Raw genomic sequence first — 24972 nt, forward strand, 5'->3', positions numbered from 1 at the left:
TGTTGTCTTTTTTCTGGTTTTCTACCTAATTTTATATTGATTGCCATATTTTTAAAGAAAGGTAGAAATATAAAATGTTATTAGACCTTCTATTTGCTTTTTAGGGTTATCAGGAAACAAAACCCGCATCCGTCTTTGTCTATTTTTCAATTAAATTGTTTTGTCGTCTTTTGACCTAGCGCCATGAGCGTTTTCAACGAAAAGGAAATATCTGCAACCTTGTTTCTTTTCTCAGCGAAATCAGTTTTGAACTTTGAAACTTCGGAGACTTTCCTGTTATCTGTATCAATTAGTGAAAAATTTTCAGACTCTCAAATTCCTTTAAGTATCTTGCTGTTTGGTTTTCTTTCTTTCTCCAGGAGCTGATCTTTTATCTATTAATTATTTGCTTTTTTGCAAAAATGAACTAAAATAAAGCTTTTAAATAATTTTAAGCTAAGTCATTCTTTCGTTTGATAACCAATGAATTATATTGTCTAAACAATGAATCATGTTAATTGTTGACATTAAATGATCAGCTGTTCCTGATATTGTTGATTTTAAAAAGATGTGAAATGATTTTGATCTGTTTTTTGGGCGTTCCTGATCTAAATTTTTGTTACTATATCTACAGTTCTTTTGCCACGAGGTTTGATATATGTGCAGTCGAAAACAATAATGAATGTTTTAGGTGTAAAGCTAATATTTTTGGAAATTTTTCAATACGCAACCTAATAGTTCAAATTTCTCATTCAGGGTTATTCTTTTTTGTTATTTTGTTCGGTTTTTTTTTCTTTCCTGGTTTTCAACTTTTTACCACCACTGCTTATGTGACCTATAATAATAATAATAATAATAATAATAATGAATTTAACTAAACTTGGTTGCACCAAGCTTAGTACGTCCCTAACGGGGCTTGAATTTGGTTTCCCTCAAACACTGTCCATCCATATGGGTACAATTTGTAATTAAAATTCTTCTTAGCTAAATCAAATAGATATTCTTTGACTTCTTTTTTGAATTTGTGAGGACTTGAATATGGGTTATAGTTGGGAAAATCACGCGCCAGTGACATCGAATTGTTGAAGTTTGTAACTCGTTGGAAAAAATTTGATCGGCAACGCTGGCGATTACATTCGTTTGAGTATAAAAATATTTTCTCGTTTGATCGTGTTTTCGGATGTCCATTCCTTATTTGCCAAAATTGCTCTGCCTCAAGTGGAAGTTTTCTTGTCAAAATTCTGTTCAAAACTACGAGATCCAAAAAGACAAGTTGATATGTGATCGGAAGTAAATTTACTGATCGAAGACAATCATTGTATTCTTTATCAGTAAAATGACTGTTTGATTGTATCCATTTTAAACTTTTTCTCTGAAGCTTTTCCATTTGCCTGACGATAGTTTTACTGGCATACCAAACATTTGATCCATAAAACAAGATTGATATAATGTAAGTTTTGACTAGGTTGCATTTAACTGACAATTTTGTCTCACTTGGAATTGATCTCTTTAGATAAGCAAGCTTCTGATTGGCTTTTCGTAGAACAAAACTTAAATGATAGTCCCATGACAAATTTTCGGAAAATTATATGCCCAGGTCTTTGAAGTGTATTTCCTGTGGGATGTTTCTATGGCTGTGAAGACGCAAAATTTGCTTGTTTTGATTTTTACGTAAGGAAAATTGCACGTTTTTAAATTTATCGACATTGAAGTTTAACCGATTCTCCTTGCTCCACACAATAGCATTTTCGATATCTTTTTCCAGCTGCATTTTATTGTCTACAGTGCTGACGATTTTTGTCTCATCCGCGTATAAAAAGCACTCATTGACAATTATTTTGGGTAGGTCATTTATATAAACGGAAAAAAGAAACACAGTGAAAATTGACCCTTGAGGCCCACCGCTGGTGATCGGTCGAAAGTCCGATTTTCCGCAAGATATTACAACTCTCTGTTGTCGATCTGTTAAATATGACGCAAAAAACCTCAAGAAAGCACTATCAAATCCCATTCGACATAATTTTACAAGTATGATGTTATAATTGATGGTGTCAAAGGCTTTTGCTATGTCTAGATACACTGTCATTGGCATTTTGTTGGCTTCAAGTAACTCATACAACCTGTTGCAGTAGACAAGTAATTGAGTGATGGTTGAACGATTTTTCCTAAAACCATGTTGCTCTACGCAAAGCTTTTGTTGCAGAAAGATTGAGAACTGTTTATACACCATACGCTCAAATAGTAGTGACAAGGAGCTAAGCATGGCAATCGGTCGGTAGTTTTTGATATCAAATTTGCTACCACTTTTGAAATGAGGTCGTACATGCACTTTTTCCCACAAACTGGGAAACTCACATTTGCTAACACAGCAACTGAAGATAAACAAAAGTTGATTCGAAATGTACGGTAAAGCAGATTTCAGAAATTTTGGACTGATTCCATCAGAAAAGTTAGCACCACTACGTATGTTTTTGACTTCCTCGCTCATAGCCGCTTTGCTAAACTGAATGTCATCAAGAAATGTTTCTGGACTTTGATTAAATGGAATAACAACTTCAGTATCGTCTTGAACAAAAACAGAAGCGAAATAATTGTTAAAACAATCTGCAATGCTCTTGTACCCAAAGACTTCTTTTTCCATGTACACCATTTTCTCTGAAAGAGCTGGTTGTTTTGTTATTTGTCTCATCAATTTATATGCATCGTTTGTTGACCAGACCTTGCTTTTTTCAACGAAATTTTTCTTGTCATTATTTAGAGAAATGGATAATTCTTCTCTAAGTCGTGAAATTTTCTCTGCGTTTTGTGTATTTTTAAAGCTGTTCTGAGTTTATTTTCTAAATGGATACTGTTAGAGGACATGTAAAAAGGTGCATTCGTTCTTCTAGATGTTTTGAGTGGAATTGCAATAGAAGACGCTACTTCTAATTTATGGTAAAAGGAGTCGACAATATTATCAACTGAGTCAAATGAAGACATTGGAAAATTAAAATTGATCGTAAATTCGTTCCAATTAGCTTTGCCAATGTTTAAACGTTTCATTTTAGGCAAGAGTTCTTGCTCAGCATATTCAATCGAAATTTCAGCTAACAAATACTTGTGATCTGAGAACGATTTCTCCTCTATTATTTCGCTACACAAATTAGCATTGTTACTCAGAAAAATGTCCAGCGAGCTTGCATGAGATTGCAGTGATGACATATTTAGTTTTTTGAATTCGTTCAAAACTGCTTTTTCGTATGAACAATTACTACTCAAAGTAAGCCAATCTGTGTGAGTGAAGTTAATATCACCATTCAAAAAGAAAGTAAAGGATTCAATCGACCTTTGATATTCTTGGACATCTCGGACAATCTCTTGAATGGTTTTGCAGAACAATTTTGCACTGATTCTATATTTGCTGTCAGCTGGGGGATTATAAATGGTGATAATAACGATTGTAACCTCCTTGAAAATGTATAAGCAACAACAAATGAAATCTGAATTTGTTCGCAAAACCTCCATCTTGCATGATAAGGTGTTTCGGTGTGCCATTAAGACACCCCCGTGAGGTCCATGTTTTCTATCTGATCGCGACTGGATTGAATAAGATTGACTAATTAAGACTTCTTGGTTTTCAATAATTGGGTTTAACCAGGTTTCTGTGAGGCAAACAATATCGGGATTAATAGTTTTTAGGAGGATATCCAACATCACTCGTCTATCCATACTTAATAATGAACGACAATTCAATGATAGTACACGCAAAATTTTACTTGATTGTAGTCAACTGAAATCAGGAGAGTTCGTTAGTAGGCGACTATTTTCTTCTATAGATAAGTTAGTGTCAATCATTTTGTTCCTGAAAAACAGCCTAGCTGATCTAATTTTAACGGTTGGTATTCATGTTTTGAGCAAGTTTAAATCGATACTCTAGAGCTTGTTTTTCTTTTTCCCACTCATTTTTCGATAAAAACGGTTTGATAAATACATTGTCGGCCTTCAATTTTGAATTTGACATCATCATGATTCTGCAATTCCAAGTGTTTGAAAATTTTACAACCAGCGGTCGCGGACGAGTTTGGGTTGAGCTAAATTTACCCAGACGAAAAATATCTTCAATATTTAATGTCTGGATTCCAACTTTTCGAGCAAGTTCTTCAACTGATTTTTTGTCATAACTGATTCTGTCCAATACGGTCACTAATGTATCGTTTGTTTTTTCTGGTACTCCGAAAACTATGATTTTATTTGCTCGCTCTGATTGACTAGTTAGATCAGCATTCACTCTTAACTTCTCAGTAATCTTTTGAGGTTCATTCTCGTATCGTGAATTTTTAAGCGTCAATTTAATTTCTTTTATGTTGTTGAGCATTTCACTTTTAAATTCAGTAATCTCTTTTTGCAAGTCGTCTCTTATTTCAGCAGCGCTCTGTTGGAAATTATGCAAACTTTCTGTTTCATTGTTTTGGTGACCTATGACCTTTGCTCTACAGGCCACGCAGGCCCAAAAAGCACCATTTATCTTGTCCAATGCCACGAAGTTTTCATGCGACAAATCTGTACATGCAACGTGAAACCATAAATTGCATTTAAAACAGTTAATGCAGTAATTTTTGCAATTCAATTTGCAGGAGCCGCAAGGAAAATTTTCAGAGGCGTTGTTACTTGTTTTAGTGCCTTTCTGTTTTACCATTTCTGACTGGTGCATAAAAAATAGGCGTGGGAGAATATTTTTAGTTTTCATTGACACGAATGGGTCGAAAAAAGTGAGGACATCTTACAAAAAAGGGACACCAATACAGTTCAAATTCTTCGAATTGTAAAAAGGAGTGCGCCTTATAATAATAATAATAATAATAATAATAATAATAATAATAATAATAATAATAATAATTATAATAATAATAATAATAATAATAATAATAATATGTTGTAATAAATTGTCTTCTTCTACTCAATCAATTCAGGTTTATCTTTACATTTTTCTCAATTATTTTGTTCTCCTCAGAATGTCTGTATGAAGGCCCCTAATTTTCCCGAATTGTTGACATATTGTTAATATAGTAATTTTTGTACCAAGTGCCATTCCTTCTTAAATTTTTTTGCAGTTTTCTTGGTTCTTATTACAAACATCCGCAGCTTTTTTAATTCAGTTTGCATTCTTGTGGTTTTTTTAACCAAAAGGGCCAGCATAAATAAAATGTTATGACACCAAATGAGTTTTCGGGTTCTATAACTGTTGGATAAATCAAAAATATGATGAAAGATTCTTTAAAATTTTTCAGAAAACGGCAGTTTTTTTTGATTCTGTCTTTTTGTCTAATAGTTTTAGTTCAATGCAGATTTAAGTTTGATTTATTATGTTATTGTTACTTTGATTTATTCTTTTTTTATTAACTTTTTTGATAAATTTTGTCGGCCCCTTTTTGTTGACTGATATCGGGAATCCCATAAAAAAAATTTAAATTGGTGATTTCGGGTGTTTAACACTGTTTCTGCTAAGTTAGACAAAAAGAAGTGCAGCAAAAATTCTATCGTTTTATGAGGGCATGAAAATTTCACATATTCATTTTCAAATAAATATTTCTTGTAAGAAGCGACCATTTGTTTGAGTACGTGGCATTCAAATATTTTTGGTGATAGCCGGCAATTTTTTTCAGCTCGATTTAAAAACTATGTTATCTCCTCAATTATAATGCAGCTGAATCATCACATGTCACAAATTGCCATTAAAACAGAACACAATATCATTACAACTTATTTACCTAAAGCAACGATTAATCGAACTTTTTATATATATTTCGAAAAAAAAATGGTGATTATTTAAAGTAGCCTTCCATGTTTATGTTTAAACAGGTCGTCAACAACATCATCGACAACAAGTAGCACCTCTTCACCCACTACTTCGTCAACTTCATCGTCTACAACCAGCAGCACATCATCACCTACAACTTCATCAACTTCATCGTCTACAACCAGCAGTACATCATCACCTACAACTTCATCAACTTCATCGTCTACAACCAGCAGCACGTCATCACCTACAACTTCATCAACTTCATCGTCTACAACCAGCAGCACATCATCACCTACTACTTCCTCAACTTCATCGTCTACAACCAGCAGCACAATATCACCTACAACTTCATCGACTTCATCATCAACAACCAGCAGCACATCATCACCTACCACTTCGTCTACTACATCATCAACCACAAGCAGCACATCATCACCTACCACTTCGTCAACTACATCATCAACCACAAGCAGCACATCATCACCTACCACTTCGTCAACTACATCATCAACCACAAGCAGCTTATCATCACCTACCACTTCTTCAACTACCTCATCAACCACAAGTAGCACATCATCACCTACCACTTCATCGACTTCATCATCCACAACAAGCAGTACATCATCACCTACCACTTCGTCAACTACATCATCAACCACAAGCAGTACATCATCACCTACCACTTCTTCAACTACATCATCAACCACAAGTAGCACATCATCACCTACCACTTCATCGACTTCATCATCCACAACAAGCAGCACATCATCACCTACCACTTCTTCAACTACATCATCAACCACAAGTAGCACATCATCACCTACCACTTCATCGACCTCATCATCAACAACAAGCAGTACATCATCACCTACCACTTCTTCAACTACATCATCAACCACAAGTAGCACATCATCACCTACCACTTCTTCAACTACCTCATCAACCACAAGTAGCACATCATCACCTACCACTTCGTCAACTACATCATCAACCACAAGCAGCACATCATCACCTACCACTTCGTCAACTACATCATCAACCACAAGCAGCACATCATCACCTACCACTTCTTCAACTACCTCATCAACCACAAGTAGCACATCATCACCTACCACTTCATCGACTTCATCATCCACAACAAGCAGTACATCATCACCTACCACTTCTTCAACTACCTCATCAATCACAAGTAGCACATCATCACCTACCACTTCTTCAACTACATCATCAACCACAAGTAGCACATCATCACCTACCACTTCTTCAACTACATCATCAACCACAAGCAGTACATCATCACCTACCACTTCTTCAACTACCTCATCAACCACAAGTAGCACATCATCACCTACCACTTCGTCAACTACATCATCAACCACAAGCAGCACATCATCACCTACCACTTCTTCAACTACATCATCAACCACAAGTAGCACATCATCACCTACCACTTCATCGACTTCATCATCCACAACAAGCAGTACATCATCACCTACCACTTCTTCAACTACATCATCAACCACAAGCAGTACAACATCACCTACTACTTCATCCACAACAAGTGTGACTGCTACGACAGGAGAAATTCGGGCGCCATCAAGTCGCTCGACTGGTGTCACAAGCGCACTGTTAGTTCAGATTACGTTGCCTCTGTTTTCATTAAAATGGAAGTTGTATAATAGAAAAGATGCACCCCTCTTTGTTAGTTTGGATTACTGTTCAATTGCAGTGCTCTTCTCTGAAATGAGATTGTTCTCTCGTCAATTTTTTGAATAGCTTTACTGAGAGAATTTGTGAAATGAATTTTCACGAATCGTTCTAGAGCTAGGGGGTTGGGTTAGTTATGTTCATTGACAACAATTACTTTTGGCTACTTATTGGCTATTAATTCTCGATTTTAAAATTTTTTGTCTATTTTCGAAAAATATAAGAGCCAAATTGTCCACAAGGGCCAAAAGTTCTGGACTTTACCTATGCAAGAGTTCACCAATGTCAAATTACGTTTAATTTAAACAACTCCTCGGCCCGATTGAAATTTTCTTGGCCATTTTCAGATCATCAATTTTGAGTTCAGCTAAAGTTGATTATCATGTTTGGGTTGAGCTAAAATTCAGCAGCAAAATTAGAGTTGAGGTAAAGCCCAGCATTAAAAAGTTTGGTCGAGATATAGTCAAAATGAACGAATTTGGGGTCGCGCCAGGCTTTTCCAGAAGTCGAGGCCTCAACCAGAATCATTTCTAAGATATTGAAGGATGTTCTTGTGATGCGATATGGCAAGATTGTTGATGTAAATTGAAAGAAGATACACAACATTTTAGAATATTAACTAAAAAGTGTTTCAAAATTAATATTCGTCACCAGATTTTTGTCTTGACATTTTCTCACTTCGAAAAATTTCGATTTCAAACATAAAACAGAGCCTCATGTGTCTTTTCATTAGTTTCGAATACTGCAATATCTTTAATAGCCACCGTCAAGCTCTTAAGGCGCACTCCTTTTTACAATTCGAAGAATTTGAACTGTATTGGTGCCCCTTTTTTGTAAGATGTCCTCACTTTTTTCGACCCATTCGTGTCAATGAAAACTAAAAATGGAGTACTGATTTTAATCACGCTGCTGGATAAATAGGACTTCTTTGTTGTTTTTCATTTATCTCTTTAAAAATAGGTCTCTTTAGTTCTCTCTTAAGGTATATTTAAATTAATTTTACTGAATTAATTTGATACGGTTTGAAAATTTCAAAAAAAATAACACGAGTTTGTGGACTCTTCCTACTTTTATGATTTTTTTATTGTTCTATTGTTTTTTTTTTCTCATAAAGGACAGATCTAAATGGTTCTCCTGTGAGTCACAATTTGGTCAATTTGATGCTTTTTTTATATTTAATTGTTTGCACGTTTTGAATATAAAAAATTAACAGTTTTTAATTGCTCTCAAACAAAGTTTGTAGCAATTATATTCGTCCTGTCGGTCTTTATTATGCAACTTTTCGTTCGACCGATTTTTCTACTGACGCTTTTGACTTTTCGTCCTCAAAAGCTCAAACTGTTTTGAAGACTCATACTTATACTTATGGTGCGAAGAGCGGTTCTTAGAGGTTGAAGACACCCCCACTGTTGACCCCCTATCCTCCCCCCCCCCCCCCCCACCCCCCGTGGCTAGCTACTGACGAGCAGCCGCTTGCTAAAAACGCAAATTTATTTATACTATTTTTGACGTTTTGGGTTTTTTCAGCCCTAGGTGTCAAGGATCCTCCTCTAAGGTTTGATAATAGGTTACTGCATTGTTTGCAGTGGTAATGGAATGGTTTCAACATTTTAACATCACGAATTTTGGCAATTTTTGACAAAACGTGCAGTTTTCCTTATTCAGGTCTTTCCAGACCCAGGGGCCAGAAAACATCCTATGGGGTTTGATAATAAAACTATTACTGACAATTTTTTTTAATAGTAATGGAATAGTTTTTAAACTTTTTAATGTCACAAATTTTTGCAATTTTTTGATAAAACTTTCTTTTTTTCAAGTTTTTCTTTGAAATTTTTTGTCGTTTTTTAGACTTTTTAGCCTTAAGAGCCAAGAAACCTCTTCTAATGTTTGAAAATAGATTTCTGAATAATTTTTAGATTATATGGAATGTCTTGCAATATTTTAACAGCTCGAATTTTATCATATTTTTGACATTTTTTGACTTGTTTTTTTCCAATTTTTTAATATTTATAGTCATTATTCAGATTTTGTGAGCCTCAAGGGTCAAAAAAGCCTCAAGGGTGAAAATTTCGTCATTTTTAGGTTTCTCTAGCCGCAAGAACTTCTTCTAGGGCTTGATAATATGTTGTTGCATAGTTTATAGATGTAATGGAATGTTCTTCAAAATTTTACTATCATGAATTTAAGCAATTTTTAAAATTATTAACAATTTTTTCATGTTTTTGAATTTTTCCGGCAACAGAGGCCCTGGGACCTCCTCCAAGGTTTAAGGTTTGATAATAAGCTGCTGCATTTTTTCTAGAGTTAATGGGATTATGATCAACATTTTTTATGACTCCAGTTTTAATAATTTTTGGATAAAACTTGAACTTTTCAAATTTTTGGAAAATTTTTATGTTCCAAGCGAATGGATTTTTATGAGCCAGTGAAACTATTTCAGACTTGAAAGAGGGATACTGGATAGTCTCTTGAGACAATGAAATGGTTCTTAAGATATTAATGTCTTGAATTTTAGCAAGAATTTGTTAAATTTTGCAATTTTTTCCAAATTTTTTAAATATCTTTTGTCCTTTTCTGAGTTTAACGACCATTACTGGCCAACGAAACTTTTCAACTCTCGGAGATGTATTACTTGACTGAACTTTTGAGACAAAAAAAATGGTTTTGATTTTCTTTTATTGCGGAGTTCAAAACTTTTTTTGATTTTGCCTTTTTCACTTTTTTTTCTATGTGATTTATTTATTAACGAGGCTAGAAAACTAGAAGTTGAGGTGTCGAATCTAAGCATGGGAGATATTCTTGTCTCCTTCTCTCCTTTTGGGTTGGAGTTCCTTTCCTTCTCTTTCTCGTTGACGTTTTATCACTCTCTCTCTCTCTCTCTCTCTCTCTCCCTCTCCCTCTTTTTTTTATTGATTCCGCACTTCAGCTAATGTTATGTGGCGTTATGTCACCATCTCTGATCCTCATTATCAATGAGTTATAGTTGATAGATTTTTATCGTAAAGTGTCTAACAGGCACTTTTAGGAAACCATTGTTTATTGCTCTCAAAAGCAATTTGTAGCCAATATATGAATTCTGTTTGTCTTTTATGCAATTTTTGCTGGGCCGATTCTTCGTCTGACTCATTTTACTTTCGTACTCAAAAACGGGATAAAGAGGTAACGCTCTGAGGACACTAAACCGTGGCTAGCTGTTGACGAAGCCAGCCGCTCGCCAGTCGTTTGAGATCAGTTCGCCCGACGTTAGTCGGTTATGTTTTTTACTATTTTTCCACTTGTCTTATTTTTGTTGCTCTGTCACTTAGTCTCACTAATGATAAGTCTCATGGTGGTAATCATGTGTTTTCATTTCAAAACTGAAGATTTTAACAACTTTGACACGACTTGTTTTTAAAAAAAATTTTAAAGATTTTTTTTATTTGCGCTTGAACGAATTTCATAGCGATTATTGTAAACGTGTGTTTTTTTATGCAAATTTTTCAATTGACCATTTTTGCGCTTTTCTACTAGAACATTCTTTGGCTTCCCAAGTGACTTTTTTACGCTTTCATTCTTCATTTTTGAGTGATCTCTACTGCTCTCACTCCAAAGTAAAGCTTGTTGCTAATATAAAGTCGGTTACAGCAGAGTAAAATCAAGGGACTGATAGCCGAGTGGTCGGTGCATTTGTTTATAAATCTGGAGGTTAGTTTTTCGAATCCCGGCGGAGTCAAATGTTTTTCTACCCGCCTGTCGTTTGATAGCAATTCTTCCGACTTTAATCGGTTTATGTTCTTATTTTGCGAGTTCTTCAGTTGCTTCTGTCGTACTGTCCTCGTAGTCTACCTATTAATGATAAGTCCCATTTGATCTCTAATTTGCTAATTTGGTGTAATTGATTACACTTAAGGTTTTCAGTTTGTTGCAATTAATCATATTGACTTTGACCGCCTTTGAACTCTGCTGCCTACATTTGTTGCTACTTTTATTTTGTGTTTCCACAAATGTTTTGATTGAAATCGATATATGATTTCTATCTATGGATAGTGCAACAGATGTTAAAGAGTTCAGGCCTAAATTTCGTGTTCCAATGTATTTGATGTCGACTATTTTCAATGAAATGGTAAAAACTGGTTTTTGACCAACGTTTGTCGTCCTTTTATTGTCTCTCAGTGGTGTTCTACTAAATTGGTGTTTGTTTTGTAAACTGCCATTGTGTGAAAGAATGTCGATATTCATATTGATGGTTGTGGAACATAATAACTTCGATAACCGTGTTTTTGTGGAAGGAGAATGAAATGAAGTTGTTTTTAAAAATTTGCAGTTTTTTCTTTATTATCGTGGACGTCTTGCTAAATGATTTGTTGTTTATTATCGGAGCTGTTCTTCTAAGGGGACTGAGAATGTTGTCTACAGTTTGTTGAATTTTTTAAATTGTAATTGAGAACTGATCCTACCATGTTTTCAGATACTGAAAAGAATAGGAACGTTCATAAACGATTGCATTAGTTATCTGTGGAGACCATTTTTGAAATTTGTCTTTTTGGACATTTGCCACGTAATGAATGTAAAAGTTCTAATCAGTCGGTAGAGTATGAAAACTTTGAAAACTCTTTCCATGGTCTCAAAAATACAGAATTCTTGGTTTCTTTGCAGCTAGGGTTGCTTTTGGGGAACGAAGCCGCAAACAATATGCCTTTGTTTATTGTTGGAAAAAGCAGTAGTGGATAAAACAAGGATTCCAACACCAGTAAAATTTGTCCCTTTCTCCTAACGCTAATCGCGCATGTGGAATCGGGCCAAATTTTACTGTTTGTTGGAATCCTTGTTTTATCCACTACTATATATTAGCTCTAAATTCAATAAAAAAATCAATTAAAATCAAAAATAAAACAAAAAATCAAAAAATCAAAGCAAAATTTACATTTCACTCTTTAAGAGCAATTCACTCTTATTCGAAGTGATCCCCCAGTAGAAAGATCGCTCTTTTTCGCTCTTAAAGAGTGATTCCCCCTATTTTGATATTTTTTATTTTTTTATACTTTTTATTTCAAATTATCTATGCTCTTCAATAAATTTATATTTTCTTTTACTTTTTCTATATTTATTCCATTATTAATAAGAAATGATAAAAAATTATAGTATTTACATGAACAACTTTCCTCTGTTCGGACAATAACTAAAGGACTTACAGCTCTAGGATTTTGTCTTTTATCTAATAAGCTTCTACTAAATCCTCTAGTTAATTCTACATCTGGATGTTGTTTCTTTACATGAGCCCGTATCCCATCATATCTCACAACAGAAGTACAATATGGACAATTAACTTTAGCTGAAGTACAACTTCTACATGTATACTTACTCTCATCAAAATAAGTTAGTGGTTTTACAAAAATACATTTATTACAACTTCTAAATAAGACTTCTGGGCTAAGGTTAGGGTTATGGTTAGGGTTAAGGTTAGAGTTAAGGTTAGGGTTAATGTTAGGGTTAAGGTTAGGGTTAAGGTTAGGGTTAAGGTTAGGGTTAAGGTTAGGATCTGAGTTAGAGTTAGAGTCATAGATAGAACCAGAACTAGAACCAGAATTAGAACCAGAACCAGAACTAGAACTAGAGCTAGAACTAGAGCCAGAACCAGAACTAGAACTAGAACTAGAACCAGAACTAGAACTAGAGCTAGAACTAGAACTAGAACTAGAACTAGATTCCTTTTTTAAAGAACAACCCCATGGTGCAAAATTATTAGCACAAATACCACTTAGTATTATATTACCACACATACATTTATCAGTTTCATCTTTATGACATTATTCATGATGATATCTTAAAACAGCAATGTTTCCATATTTATAGTTACACTCTAAACATTTTAAAAGCATTTATAATAGGGTAAACTATAATTTTTACCTAATCATAGGATTTTGTCCATCAGTGGAACTGCTTCGCGGATAATATTTAACCATGATTTCAATTAAATCTTTAGTATTATCTTTAGATGTGATACACTCTGCTAAATATTTATTTCCTAACGTATTGAGTATATTAATTTCACATCTCTTATCCAAAATCAATTCAAGGTCTAATTCTTTTATAATCTCTTCTCTAATTTCTTCATTTTTTCCATATAGTCTGGTTAAAAACTTACCTACCTTTCTATTCAAAATTCCCATCTCTTCATTGACGAAGTCACAGCTACACTGATTTATATATTCTTATTGTATTGCTTTTCGTAGATCAGTGAACGAACTTCGTTCGTGGTTCTCCAACGAACTTTGCTTGCCACGGACTTCGTCTGTTCGTAGATCAGCAAAGCTACTTCGCAGATCATTATCCAACTCTTCTCCATATCCAACTTTAACTAATGTATTTACTCTACTCAACATTGTGCTTGCTCCCATTGCTACACTCCCAGCATTTCTTGATATTATATCAGGATAAATATAACTAGATATAAATAAACCCGAGCTTATAATTCCACCAATAGCTGATAAACTTTCCCATAATCATACCACAGCTGATATACCCTTTCCCATAATCATTTCTTTAGTTAAAACATCATTCTGTATTTTAATATTATTTAATTTAAGAAGTTTATTAAAATAGAATATCGTGATTAATAACATTTCTATCTGTTGCATTTATCATGAGTGGTTTCATATATGCTATAAGTTTATTTATATCTTCTGTTTATAATTCATCTTTTAAACTAAGAGCTTCTAAATCAAGGAAACCAACTCTTGAATCATATATCATTGTTCTATTACTATTAATAATAATAAAAGTATTCTCCTCCTTATTATTTTTAATTATACCATAACGAATTTCATCTGACATTCCATCTGTACGATTATAATGGTTACTATTTAACTCACTAATTATTTTACTAAAGTCATATTCACATTTATATATCTCATTAATGTTTTTAAATAGATCAGGTCCATTATATGTTGCTAAATAAATAGTATCACAACTCATTCTTGCTGTATTAAGTATTTGAGCTAGTTTATGACACATTACAATCATTTGAATATTATAATGTCTACCTTCAGTAAAATAATAAGCTATATCCTTATTTAACCTATCACCCATATCATCAAGTACTATTACACAGTTTTGAAATTTATGCATATTATTTTTTGTGATCATATTTATATCACATTTATTAAACCCAGTATAAAACTTATGGGACTCAGGATCTATCCAGTCTCTGTCATCTTTACACACTAAAACTATATTTTTAGCTTGATCAGTGAACGAACTTTGTTCGTGGTTTACCAAACTGCTTCGCAGATCTTGGTTTTGGTTTTGGTCTTGGTTTTGGTTTTGGTTTTTGTTTTCGTCTTGGTCTTGGACTGAGTATAATTTTAAGTATTGTTTAATAAAATATGTTTTCTCTGTGCCAGTTCCACCATAAACAATAGTATGTAATGGTGACTTTTCATATTCAAATCTAACTAGATTCCTATTCATAAATCCACCAAAGCTTTCTTCTAGTTTTGTATATTTACTTGGTATTGAACCATATAATAAATAACAAATTCCAATTATAATAACAAGAAAAAAAAAGTATACCAACTTTATCCATTTTTATATATGAAATTTATTATATAAAATTGCTTATCCTAACTTTTGAGGAATTCAAAAATAAATTTAATATTGATAATAACGCTATGAGTGGTATCAGAATAAAGGATATAGCTAAAGATATAAGTCTAACACCAGTTGAAATAGTAATGAGAGATGAGACTCCAGATAGTATCCGTGAAACGGCTTCACCGGGCAACCTGACTTCAACAATTTTGTCAATCTACATCCAACTGATGGTACACATTGGGTTTTATTTATAAAAAGAGGTGGTCCTGTGTATTACTTTGATAGTTTTGGTGTAGAAACCCCACCACTATTTTTAGAAGAATATGTTGATCTAGGCTCTAATGAGAGAATACAACAATATGATGAATCTTATTGTGGGGCTTATTGTTTATATATGATCCATCTTATTGATAGAGGATTTAGAATTAAAAGTGCTTTGAATATTCTAGTTAATCAATGTAAATATCCAGGAATGTATAATTAGTGTTTTTGTTTAGGTTGTAATGTTAATGTTAATGTTAATGATAATGATAATGATCTGCGAAGTAGCTTTGCTAATAATGATAATGATAATGATAATGATAATGATAATGATAATGATAATGATAATGATAATGATAATGATAATGATAATGATAATGGTAATGTTAATGATAATGATAATGATAATGATAATGATAATGATAATGATAATGATAATGATAATTTAATGATAATGATAATGATAATGACAATGATAATGATAATGATAATGATAATGATAATGACATTGATAATGATAATGATAAGGATAATGTTACACAGGGAACCTGCTTCGCAGATGATCTACGAAGTAGCTTTGATAATAATGTTAATGATAATGATAATGTTAATGATCTACGAAATAGCTTTGCTAATAATGTTAATGATAATGTTAATTATAATAATAATGTTAATGATAATGTTAATCAGGTAACCTGCTTCGCAGATGATAATTTTATATATCTTGGCACCTGCTTGGCTAGCCACGAGCAAAGCTCGTTCGAAGATCTATTTGTTGAAAAACATGGTGAAACATCGGTGGAACCGGTTCCCGGATGGACGAAGTCCTATGGCGAAGCATGGACGAAGTCCCATCAAAAGGGTAAACCTAATAACAATAGTCCTACTAACACAATCCGTGAAGCGGTTTCACCGATCTCTGTAAATATAAATGAAGATAGGCAATCATGGCTAAATGATGATGATATAATTACTGCAGCCACATTCCCAGATAACTTTAGATGTATAATATCTGGTCCTAGTGAATGTGGTTAGACATTCTTATTAAAAAAAACTAATTCTAGCTAGTATATATTTTGATAAGCTATACATCATTGGACCTACTGGTGATCAATTCAATGGATTAGAAAGAATAAACCCAAAAGCATTTATAGAATTTATTAAAGATATAAAAGATTTACCATCTCCTGATAAATTACTCAAAGACTTAAAGAAACTAATGATATTTGATGATGTTAGAGCGAAAGAACCAGTTTTTAATGAATACTTTTGTCGAGATAGACATAATAATTGCAATATGATATATCTTAATCAAAACCTGTTCTCTCTGGATAGGCAGAGTGTTAGAGAGAACTGTAATCTATTTATTTTATTTGAACAGAGAGGTAAAGTCCTAGCATCGATATATCAAGATTTCTTTAATAATGTTGAACTTAGTTATTTTGATTTTGCTAATATATGTAATAAGGTATGGAAAGAGCCTTATAATTACATTGTCATTGATATAACTAAAAATAAAAATATTAATTGTAAACTAAGAATTAATTGGGATCGGAGAGTTTTGTAGTTTAGTTTAAGTTTAAGTTTATAGCTACACCAGATCAACGAAGTTGCTGTGTTAACACAGATCTGCGAAGTAGCTTCACTGATGGACCTTTGGTCAGCTGACTACGTCAGATCAACGAAGTTACACCAGATGTAAAGTAAAACTTAATACATCACCATTAAAGTCTATAGGTCTTCGATGCTCATCTTTAATATGAAACTCTGTATATTCTATTCTATCTTTAGTTACATTTTGATACAAGATATTAGTTGGTATAAAATTTATCAAGTAACCTGGTGGTTCTGTTAGAGTAAAAGTATATAGTATGTCTGTGTTAATCCCATTATCTTTAACACCAGATATCACATTACAATGAATGTTAATAGTACAAAAACCCATAATATCAAAAATTTTTTGAGATGTATATTTACCTTGTTCATATACTAGTTTTCTAAAGCCCAGTAATGGGGCTATTGAATTTTCTATGTCAAAGTTAATTGCACCTTGTTTAACTTCCATTAAACTTTTCATTGTTTTCTTATCAGATTCTATTATAACGTTACCATTTGTTTCTTCTTTTATTAATTCTGCTATTTCGAATAATTCATATGCTCCTGGTATAATAGCTAAAATACTGGTATTTGACCAAGTTTCACGTTGGGTATCATATAAGGATTGATTGTTCCTTCTATTCACATTAAACACCGAATTATAAACAGATAATCTAATTAAACCTAATTTTGATGAGTTAAGTATAGGTTCACTAAAGTTAAACTTTTCTGTTGGTTTTATCATTCTAAAGCTAAGTGTATGCTCTTTTTTAGTTTTAGTTAAAGTTTCATGTAAATTTTGTAGTTCCCTTAAGATTCAATTGTCTGTCATTTTTTATCTAATAAAAATGGATTTTAATTTGTATACAACTTATGGTTATAATAATGATATACACAAAAGTAAGATTATAAAATATAAACCAAATAATCTGGCAACAATGAATACAATCAATACTAACCTTAATATCAAACTCAATAGAGAAGAGAATTATTTAAATTTACATGATTCATATCTAGAGATAGAGTTTGTTGTATCAGATGATGCTGGGGATGTATTTGCCAATGATGCTAACATCAGATTAGTTAATTATGTTATGATGGCATTGTTTAGTTCAATTAAGCTTGAAACTAGTGGTGGTAGGACTATTGAATATATAGATCATTGTCATCCTAATCTATTGATGTATAAGTTATTAACTAGTACTGTTGATGAATATGAGAGTGGTTTTGTTAGAAATCAAGGCAATAGAGATAGTCAACTTAAAGGTGACCATATTGCTGCACAACGAGGTAATATGTGTTTGATGAATAAGATGAGTGATCTATTTGGTTTCGTAAATGATTTAGAGAAGGTTATATATGGTTTAGGATTTAAACTAATATTAAAAAGAAATAATAATGATAGAGCTCTATATAGAGTTATGGCTAATCCTGGTGCAGTTGCTAATAATGGTAATATAAAAATTAGAGATATATCATGGTGTGTACCTAGTATTGATCCTAGTAATGATAATAGAATTATTGTGCAAAAGGGTTTAAGTAAAAAAGAATAATGTAGACTTTAGTTATTATGAAAGAAAGACATTTTATAAGAATGTGCCCAATGCTACTAACTTGTTGTTTGATCTTGGTATGAAAAGTGGTATGTAAAGACCACAATATATAATAGTTGGTTTTGAAAATAATAATGTTAATGAACAAACTCATGATGCAAGTATATATGATATAATGGCTGTTACTGAATGTTATTGTAACATTGGTAGTGAGTTTTATCCCGAGGATAGAATGAATATTAATTATGGTACCAATAATTATAATGAGGCTTTTAAAGAGATTGTTAGCTTTAATAAAGATTATAATGGGCTACCACATAATATATAACCATATATAAATCATAGAACATTCAAAAGTAGTTATAGAATATATGTATTCGATACTAGATATCAAAAGGATCATATAGGACCACAACCAATACAACTTAATTTTAAATTTAGTGCTGCAGTTGCAGATGTTATATGTCATGCATTAGTATTAAATAGAAAGGTTATTAGTGTGAATAGTGATGGTGATAAGATGGTTGATATTATATCATAGACATAGTCTTAGTTAAAATTAAGTCATAGTTGTAATTAAGTCATAGTTATAATTATAACTATAGTCCTTGTCATTATTTCCTACTAGTCTTAACAAAAGCCTGAGCATAAATAATAACTAATTTCTTTTTATTCGCTAGAGATAGACCCTTAGCTTCAAGCTTAATTTTAGCCTTTGGCCTAACCTTGGGCTTGGGCTTAGGCTTCGAGCTTCGCTCGCGGGTGGAACCCGTAATCTTAGGCTTAGGCTTAATAACAACAAAAAAATTATACTTATTAACTTCCATTATTTTTTATATATAGAAATGAGTCTTTTAAATAAGTTCAAAAATAATTCATATTGTGTTGGAGGTAGACATTATAGTGGTACTAATAACATAAGAGGTTTTATTGAGGTATATTCATAAGAGGTTAAAGGGTAATTGTGTTAATTGTAAGAGAAATAAGTCAATGGCTGTTAGTGATGCAACAATAGAAGCAGAGGGATTGAAAGATTTCTTTAAAAGTGTTGGTAGGGCTACGGTTAACTTTGGAAAGAAAGTTGCTAATAATCCTGTAAGAGCATTAGAAATAGCAAGTAAAATAGGAAGTGCGGCTGCATCTAGAAACCCTGGAGCTGCTTTATCAGCCACACCCAATTTAAATAAATTTGCAACTACTGGTGAAGGTATAAAGGTAGTACAAAAAGGAAGAGGGTTATACTTAGGTTCCAAGAAGAGATAATTGTTTGATTATGATTATGATTATATTATGTTTTTATTTTATGTTTATGATTATCGATAAATTTTAATACTAATATTATTATTACTAAATACATTATTATAACTAAACACTAACAACTTTAGTTTAAAAAAATACTCAGTTTGTTTTTCTTGTTCTTCTTATAATCCTCATATACCTTAACTAATTCATTATACTCATCATTATCTATTTTATTATCATTCATTGATTTAGTATATATTCTATTAAACTTGTCACTAAACTGTTTACTTAAAATATACATTTTTGAATACCATATAATTTTATTTCTTATTTTAGTTTTGATTGTTTTTGATAATGATCCACAAACAGTTGCTGTAGCAAAAGCTGTTGGTATAGAATAAGGTAATCCTATACCTGTTAAGGCAACTGATGTTGATGTTGCAGTTGTTGCTATAGATGATAATACTATTTCTGTTATCTCGGCTACGTTAATATAATTTTTATATCTACTTAACTTCTTATGATAGTTATTAGTTTCAGTTTCATAATAATTTCTAATATCCTTTATAAGGTTAATATTGTTGTTAAATTTATTATTAGCTTGAATCTTTTCATTTATCAGTCTTTCTGATACTGATGAAAAATCTGGGTAAAGTAATCTATCACTAGGAGCTGTTGGGTTAGTCATAGTTTCGGTTATTTTAATTAGTAAAAATTCTTTCTATTTCTTTTGTTATATCTTCTTGTTTAAAACCATAATGCTTCTCAAGTTTTTCTTGTTCTTTATTATCAACTAACGTACTTCGTAAAAGTATAGCAATTATATATTGTACTATTCTCTTTTTATTCTTTAAAAGGGCTTCATCTAAAAAAGAATTAGTCTTTTTATTAACTTCTTTAAATTCTTTTGGCCCAGTAGTAAACGTTTCATCTAGTTGTATCTTAGTGATATTCTGATTAAACTTATTAATATCAAATTCTTGTTTTAATTGATTATATTTAGAGATAGTATCTGCAGCAACTTTATAACAAAACTTAGCAGTATTTCTGACTTCATTTGTTGATTCAATAAACTCATTAATTAGTTCATCAATAACTTGTGTTTCATTTAGTTGTAATGTTTCAGTTGTGACTTTATCAAATTCACCTTTTCTTAGTTCAGTTATGTTTTTACTTAAAATTTCTATTTTATTAGAAGAGGATGATAAGTTATTGTCACAATACTCTTTATTAACAACATTGTTTTCATCTATCGGAGGATGTACATTTGTAATTTTATAGGTATCCTTCATATCAATATTATCATTATCTTCTAAGAATAACCCACGAGCCTTACTTAATGTTAAGTTGTATGTTGATGTTGATGCTGATTTATGTTTAGCTTGATTGAATCTATTTCTTGTCATCTTTGTTTTTGTTTACATATAATTAGAATAATAATTAGTCTTGTAATTAGACTTATAATTAGTCTTACAATTAGACTTAGACTTAGAATTATAAAAAGACTTAGGACCGCAGGTCAATATTTAATGATTCTAAAACCTTATTATTAGATTCAAAGTCAACCTCGGATTTTAATAATTCCTGTTTGTAATATTTACCTTCTATTATCTCACCATTAATATCTTCTATTTTATATGTTGGTGTTTGTGCTTTTAGAACTTCATTAACTTTAAGCACTTCTCTATTCCAATTAGAAGTGTATCCCTAGAGAAGATATTAGGTTTATCTGCATTTCTAACATCATCACCAACTTAAAGTTTAGGTTTAATGTTCTTAAAACTAAATGTGTATTTAACTTTATCAGGATTATTAGAAGTGTCAACTGGTGTCATATTAATTGTTGAGTGAATGTGATTGTTATATGTTACAACAGCATCATTTAAAATATTTACTCAATTACCATCGCCATTGATGAACATAGGTTTATTTATTATATGTGATAATGTTCTATTGAATCTTTCTATGAATACAGCCTTTAAATCACTATAAGTAGAACATAGTTTTGTTTCATTTTCTTTAAGTAAAGATTTAAATGTTTCATTGTAAAACTCACTACCTCTATCTACCCATAATTTTTCTGGTTTTCTAGGTTCAGAGCCACCTTGTGGATGTTCACTTAATACTATTTTAAAACCATTAGTTATAGATAAACCAGATTTATTCTTTAATGGAATAGCCCATGCATATTTTGTGAATATATCTATAACAGTTAAAATAAACTTATAATTAATATTGTATTTACTTAGAGATGACTTATCAATTAAATCAGCTGACCATGTTTCATCTTTATATAATGGTATTATTCTTTTTCTTCTAAACTTTGTTATTTGAGGACTGAATACTTCTTTAGCTGATAGTTGTTGTTGTTGCTGTTGTTTTTCCAACTTTTTATGGACGTACTCATGGTTTCACCTATCTGCAAAGCAGGTTCCCTGATCAACGAAGTTGTGAGCTTGATCATTTACCTTAGCTAAAAACAAAATTATCTAGTTGCTCTTGATTAATAATATTCATAGATAATAGTTGCTTAGATATATCTAGCATTTCATCATATAATCCATCATGACCAGCTTTTGTTTCTAGTATTAATAATTCTAGTCTTTCTATTAAACTATTTGGGTCTGGGTTGCTATTTAATCTCTACCAAATACATCATCTTTTATCCCTATTATACGTTTTATTGTTCTATATCTAGCGCTTTTCTTATCCCCTTTTCCTAAATCATATCTAATATCCTTTAAAAACCTTTAAATTTTGTTTTCATCTTCCTCGATTTCACCATGTTTTATATCAGTGTTAGTAAGAAAGTTTATAAACTCATCTGACAATTAATATATATTATCGTTAACTATAAATGCATTTTCTTGGTAAATTAGTTTAACACCGTTCATTTGAAATTCACCAATATCTAAATTTCCGAACTTTAACTTTAGTTGAGGGTTAGATTGAACTGACATTAAATTAATAATTTGAGCTTTGTCTTTATCTACTAAAAGTCCTGGTTTATCTCGAGCTTCCTCTACAGCTTTGCCATTCGACTTCATTAAAGCTTCAATAAACTGGAGGCCAGCTTGCTGGATCATCTTAGTTTGTTTATCTAACTCTTGATTTTGCCAATCATTTGCTCTCAATGTTTGTTCACCTAATGCTAGATTCCGTTCAGTGTTTGCATTTAGTGTTTTAGTTAAAGGATCAAATAACTCTTCTATTTCTCCATAACATTCTTGTTGTTTTAATTTATCTTCTAATCTATTCTTTCTGTTTAGTTTTCTAGATAGTTTAATTCTATAAGTTCATCTAGCTTAATCATTTTATATGTATTGAAAAATTATAATAAGATTAAAAATGGATAATGAAAATTGTATTGATGAAAACTACTCTGGGTTAAAAAAATGTTTAGCTTGTGGAAAACAATATCGGACTATGAAAGATTTTATAAACCATACTAAGGCTCCCTGGCATGATGAATTAATAATTTCAAGTTATTCTAATTATATAGACGAAAGGGAAACCAGTAAAATAATAAAATTTATAGAATATAACAAAAACAAATTAACTAGAGGAAATAGTGATTTGGAAATAACTTTCGGAGGGATAATGATCTATAATGTACTAACTACTGAACCAGGAGATGCAATTGATCATTTTATAAAAGGAATTATAGAATATTATTATCCAGTTTTTATTAAGATTATAAATCAGGGAGAACCTGCTTCACAGATAGTGAAACTGCTTTGCATATCATTATATAATCTAATAGCGGCTTCAATTAACTTTCTATCATCATTAATGGTTAGTTCTAGATTATCCTTAACCAGTTGTTCTTTGTTTAAATTTAATGATGCTTGGCTTGCCATGGATGAAGTCCGTTCACAGATTTTCTTTACTAAATCTCTTTTGAATAGATATAGATTCTCATCACGAGGATAACTTTTTATATTGTTTACATAAAACCTTTTATCATCAAATATATTTAAACTAATCTTACTTGTTTTTGTTGTTGTCCAATTATCGCCAACTTTTTGTATAATGCATTCATCTATAGTTCTCTGTGTATTATTCATTAATGCATCATAATAATCTATGTGCCTAGCATTATTATGCTTCTTTATTCCTTTTTCTTTAGTGTTTTTAGGATAATTTTTGAAGCTATATGTTTTGGGGAACAATGCTAGAAATTCCTCAATAATCCTACTCCCCAGCTCGTGCTTAAACTTGCCGGGGATTTTATTATTAGTTTTTATAGGTATGTCTAGAATACTTAAGTCCATATGCTCATCACTAACTTTACCTTCACTATAACTTAATACGAAACTGTCCGTATCCATATAGTGAAGTGTTAGATCTTTGAGGGATGGTTGTAGAATATTATAGAAAACATCAAACATATGTAATTTGCTAAGTTCGATTATTGTTACTCCTACACATACAGGTGAACTATATTCTATTTTTTTCTTTATATATTCTATTTGGCTATAATCTCTATATCTAGTTATATTCTTAAATGTTGCTTTACTTACACTTTTCATTATCTTTTCTTCATCATGCAAGAACTTGCTTTGAAAGAAGTGTAGAGGATTCATGCACATTCTTCCATATAATGAGTTATTCATTAATTTCCTTACATCCTTTTCTGCTTCAGTTTTAGCTGTTGCTCTTTTATTTGTATTGTTTTTTATATAATCGCTACATATATAATCTTGTTTAAATTTAATTACTCTATGTGTTTTTGTTACTTTTACTCCCATCTTAACATAGAACTTTAACATCCTATAATGAACCATATATTCTGTTTTGTTGTTTTGGTCTAAGATTATTTCTCTGATCTTGCCTTGCCTCCATCTCTTTCTCTGTAACCTAATTCATTATCATTTATTTTTCTCTTATTAGGCATTAGTGCTAACTGTTCTGTTCTCTCTTTACATTCATTAGTATAATCAATATCACAAACTATATAGTAACCATGATCACTATCATCTGGAGTATGTAATATTACATCTAGAGTAGTAGTAGTAGTAGTAATAAACTCAAAATCCTTATAAGGTAACTTTTGCATCATTGCATAACCATATAGGTTGTTTGCGTCTATGTACCATATGGACTTACCATCACTGTTATTTATATATCTATCACCCATTATTCCACATATACCACCTCTCTTTTGCTCCATTAAAATCATCTAGCATTTGTCTATCTTGCAGTGTATCTAATGTAACACCACTTGACTTTAACCAACAATCAAAACTATAACCTGGGAGACTTACATAATGTAGTGGGTTG

At 31.7% G+C, this 24972-nt stretch overlaps 1 protein-coding gene across 1 annotated transcript in view; it reads left to right on the forward strand.

Annotated features, from left to right (window-relative positions):
- The window catches only part of LOC142350961 (uncharacterized), a 114093-nt gene that overhangs the window by 17997 nt on the left and 71124 nt on the right, over positions 1-24972 (forward strand). Inside the window, exon 5 of the mRNA XM_075402988.1 lies at positions 5818-7386. Within this exon, the coding sequence (XP_075259103.1) occupies positions 5818-7386 (1569 nt within the window). The remainder of the gene's footprint in view (positions 1-5817; positions 7387-24972) is intronic.

The sequence above is a fragment of the Convolutriloba macropyga genome, chromosome 12 (assembly GCF_964194025.1).
Source record: "Convolutriloba macropyga chromosome 12, txConMacr16.3, whole genome shotgun sequence".
In the NCBI taxonomy this organism is placed as follows: Eukaryota; Metazoa; Xenacoelomorpha; order Acoela; family Convolutidae; genus Convolutriloba; species Convolutriloba macropyga.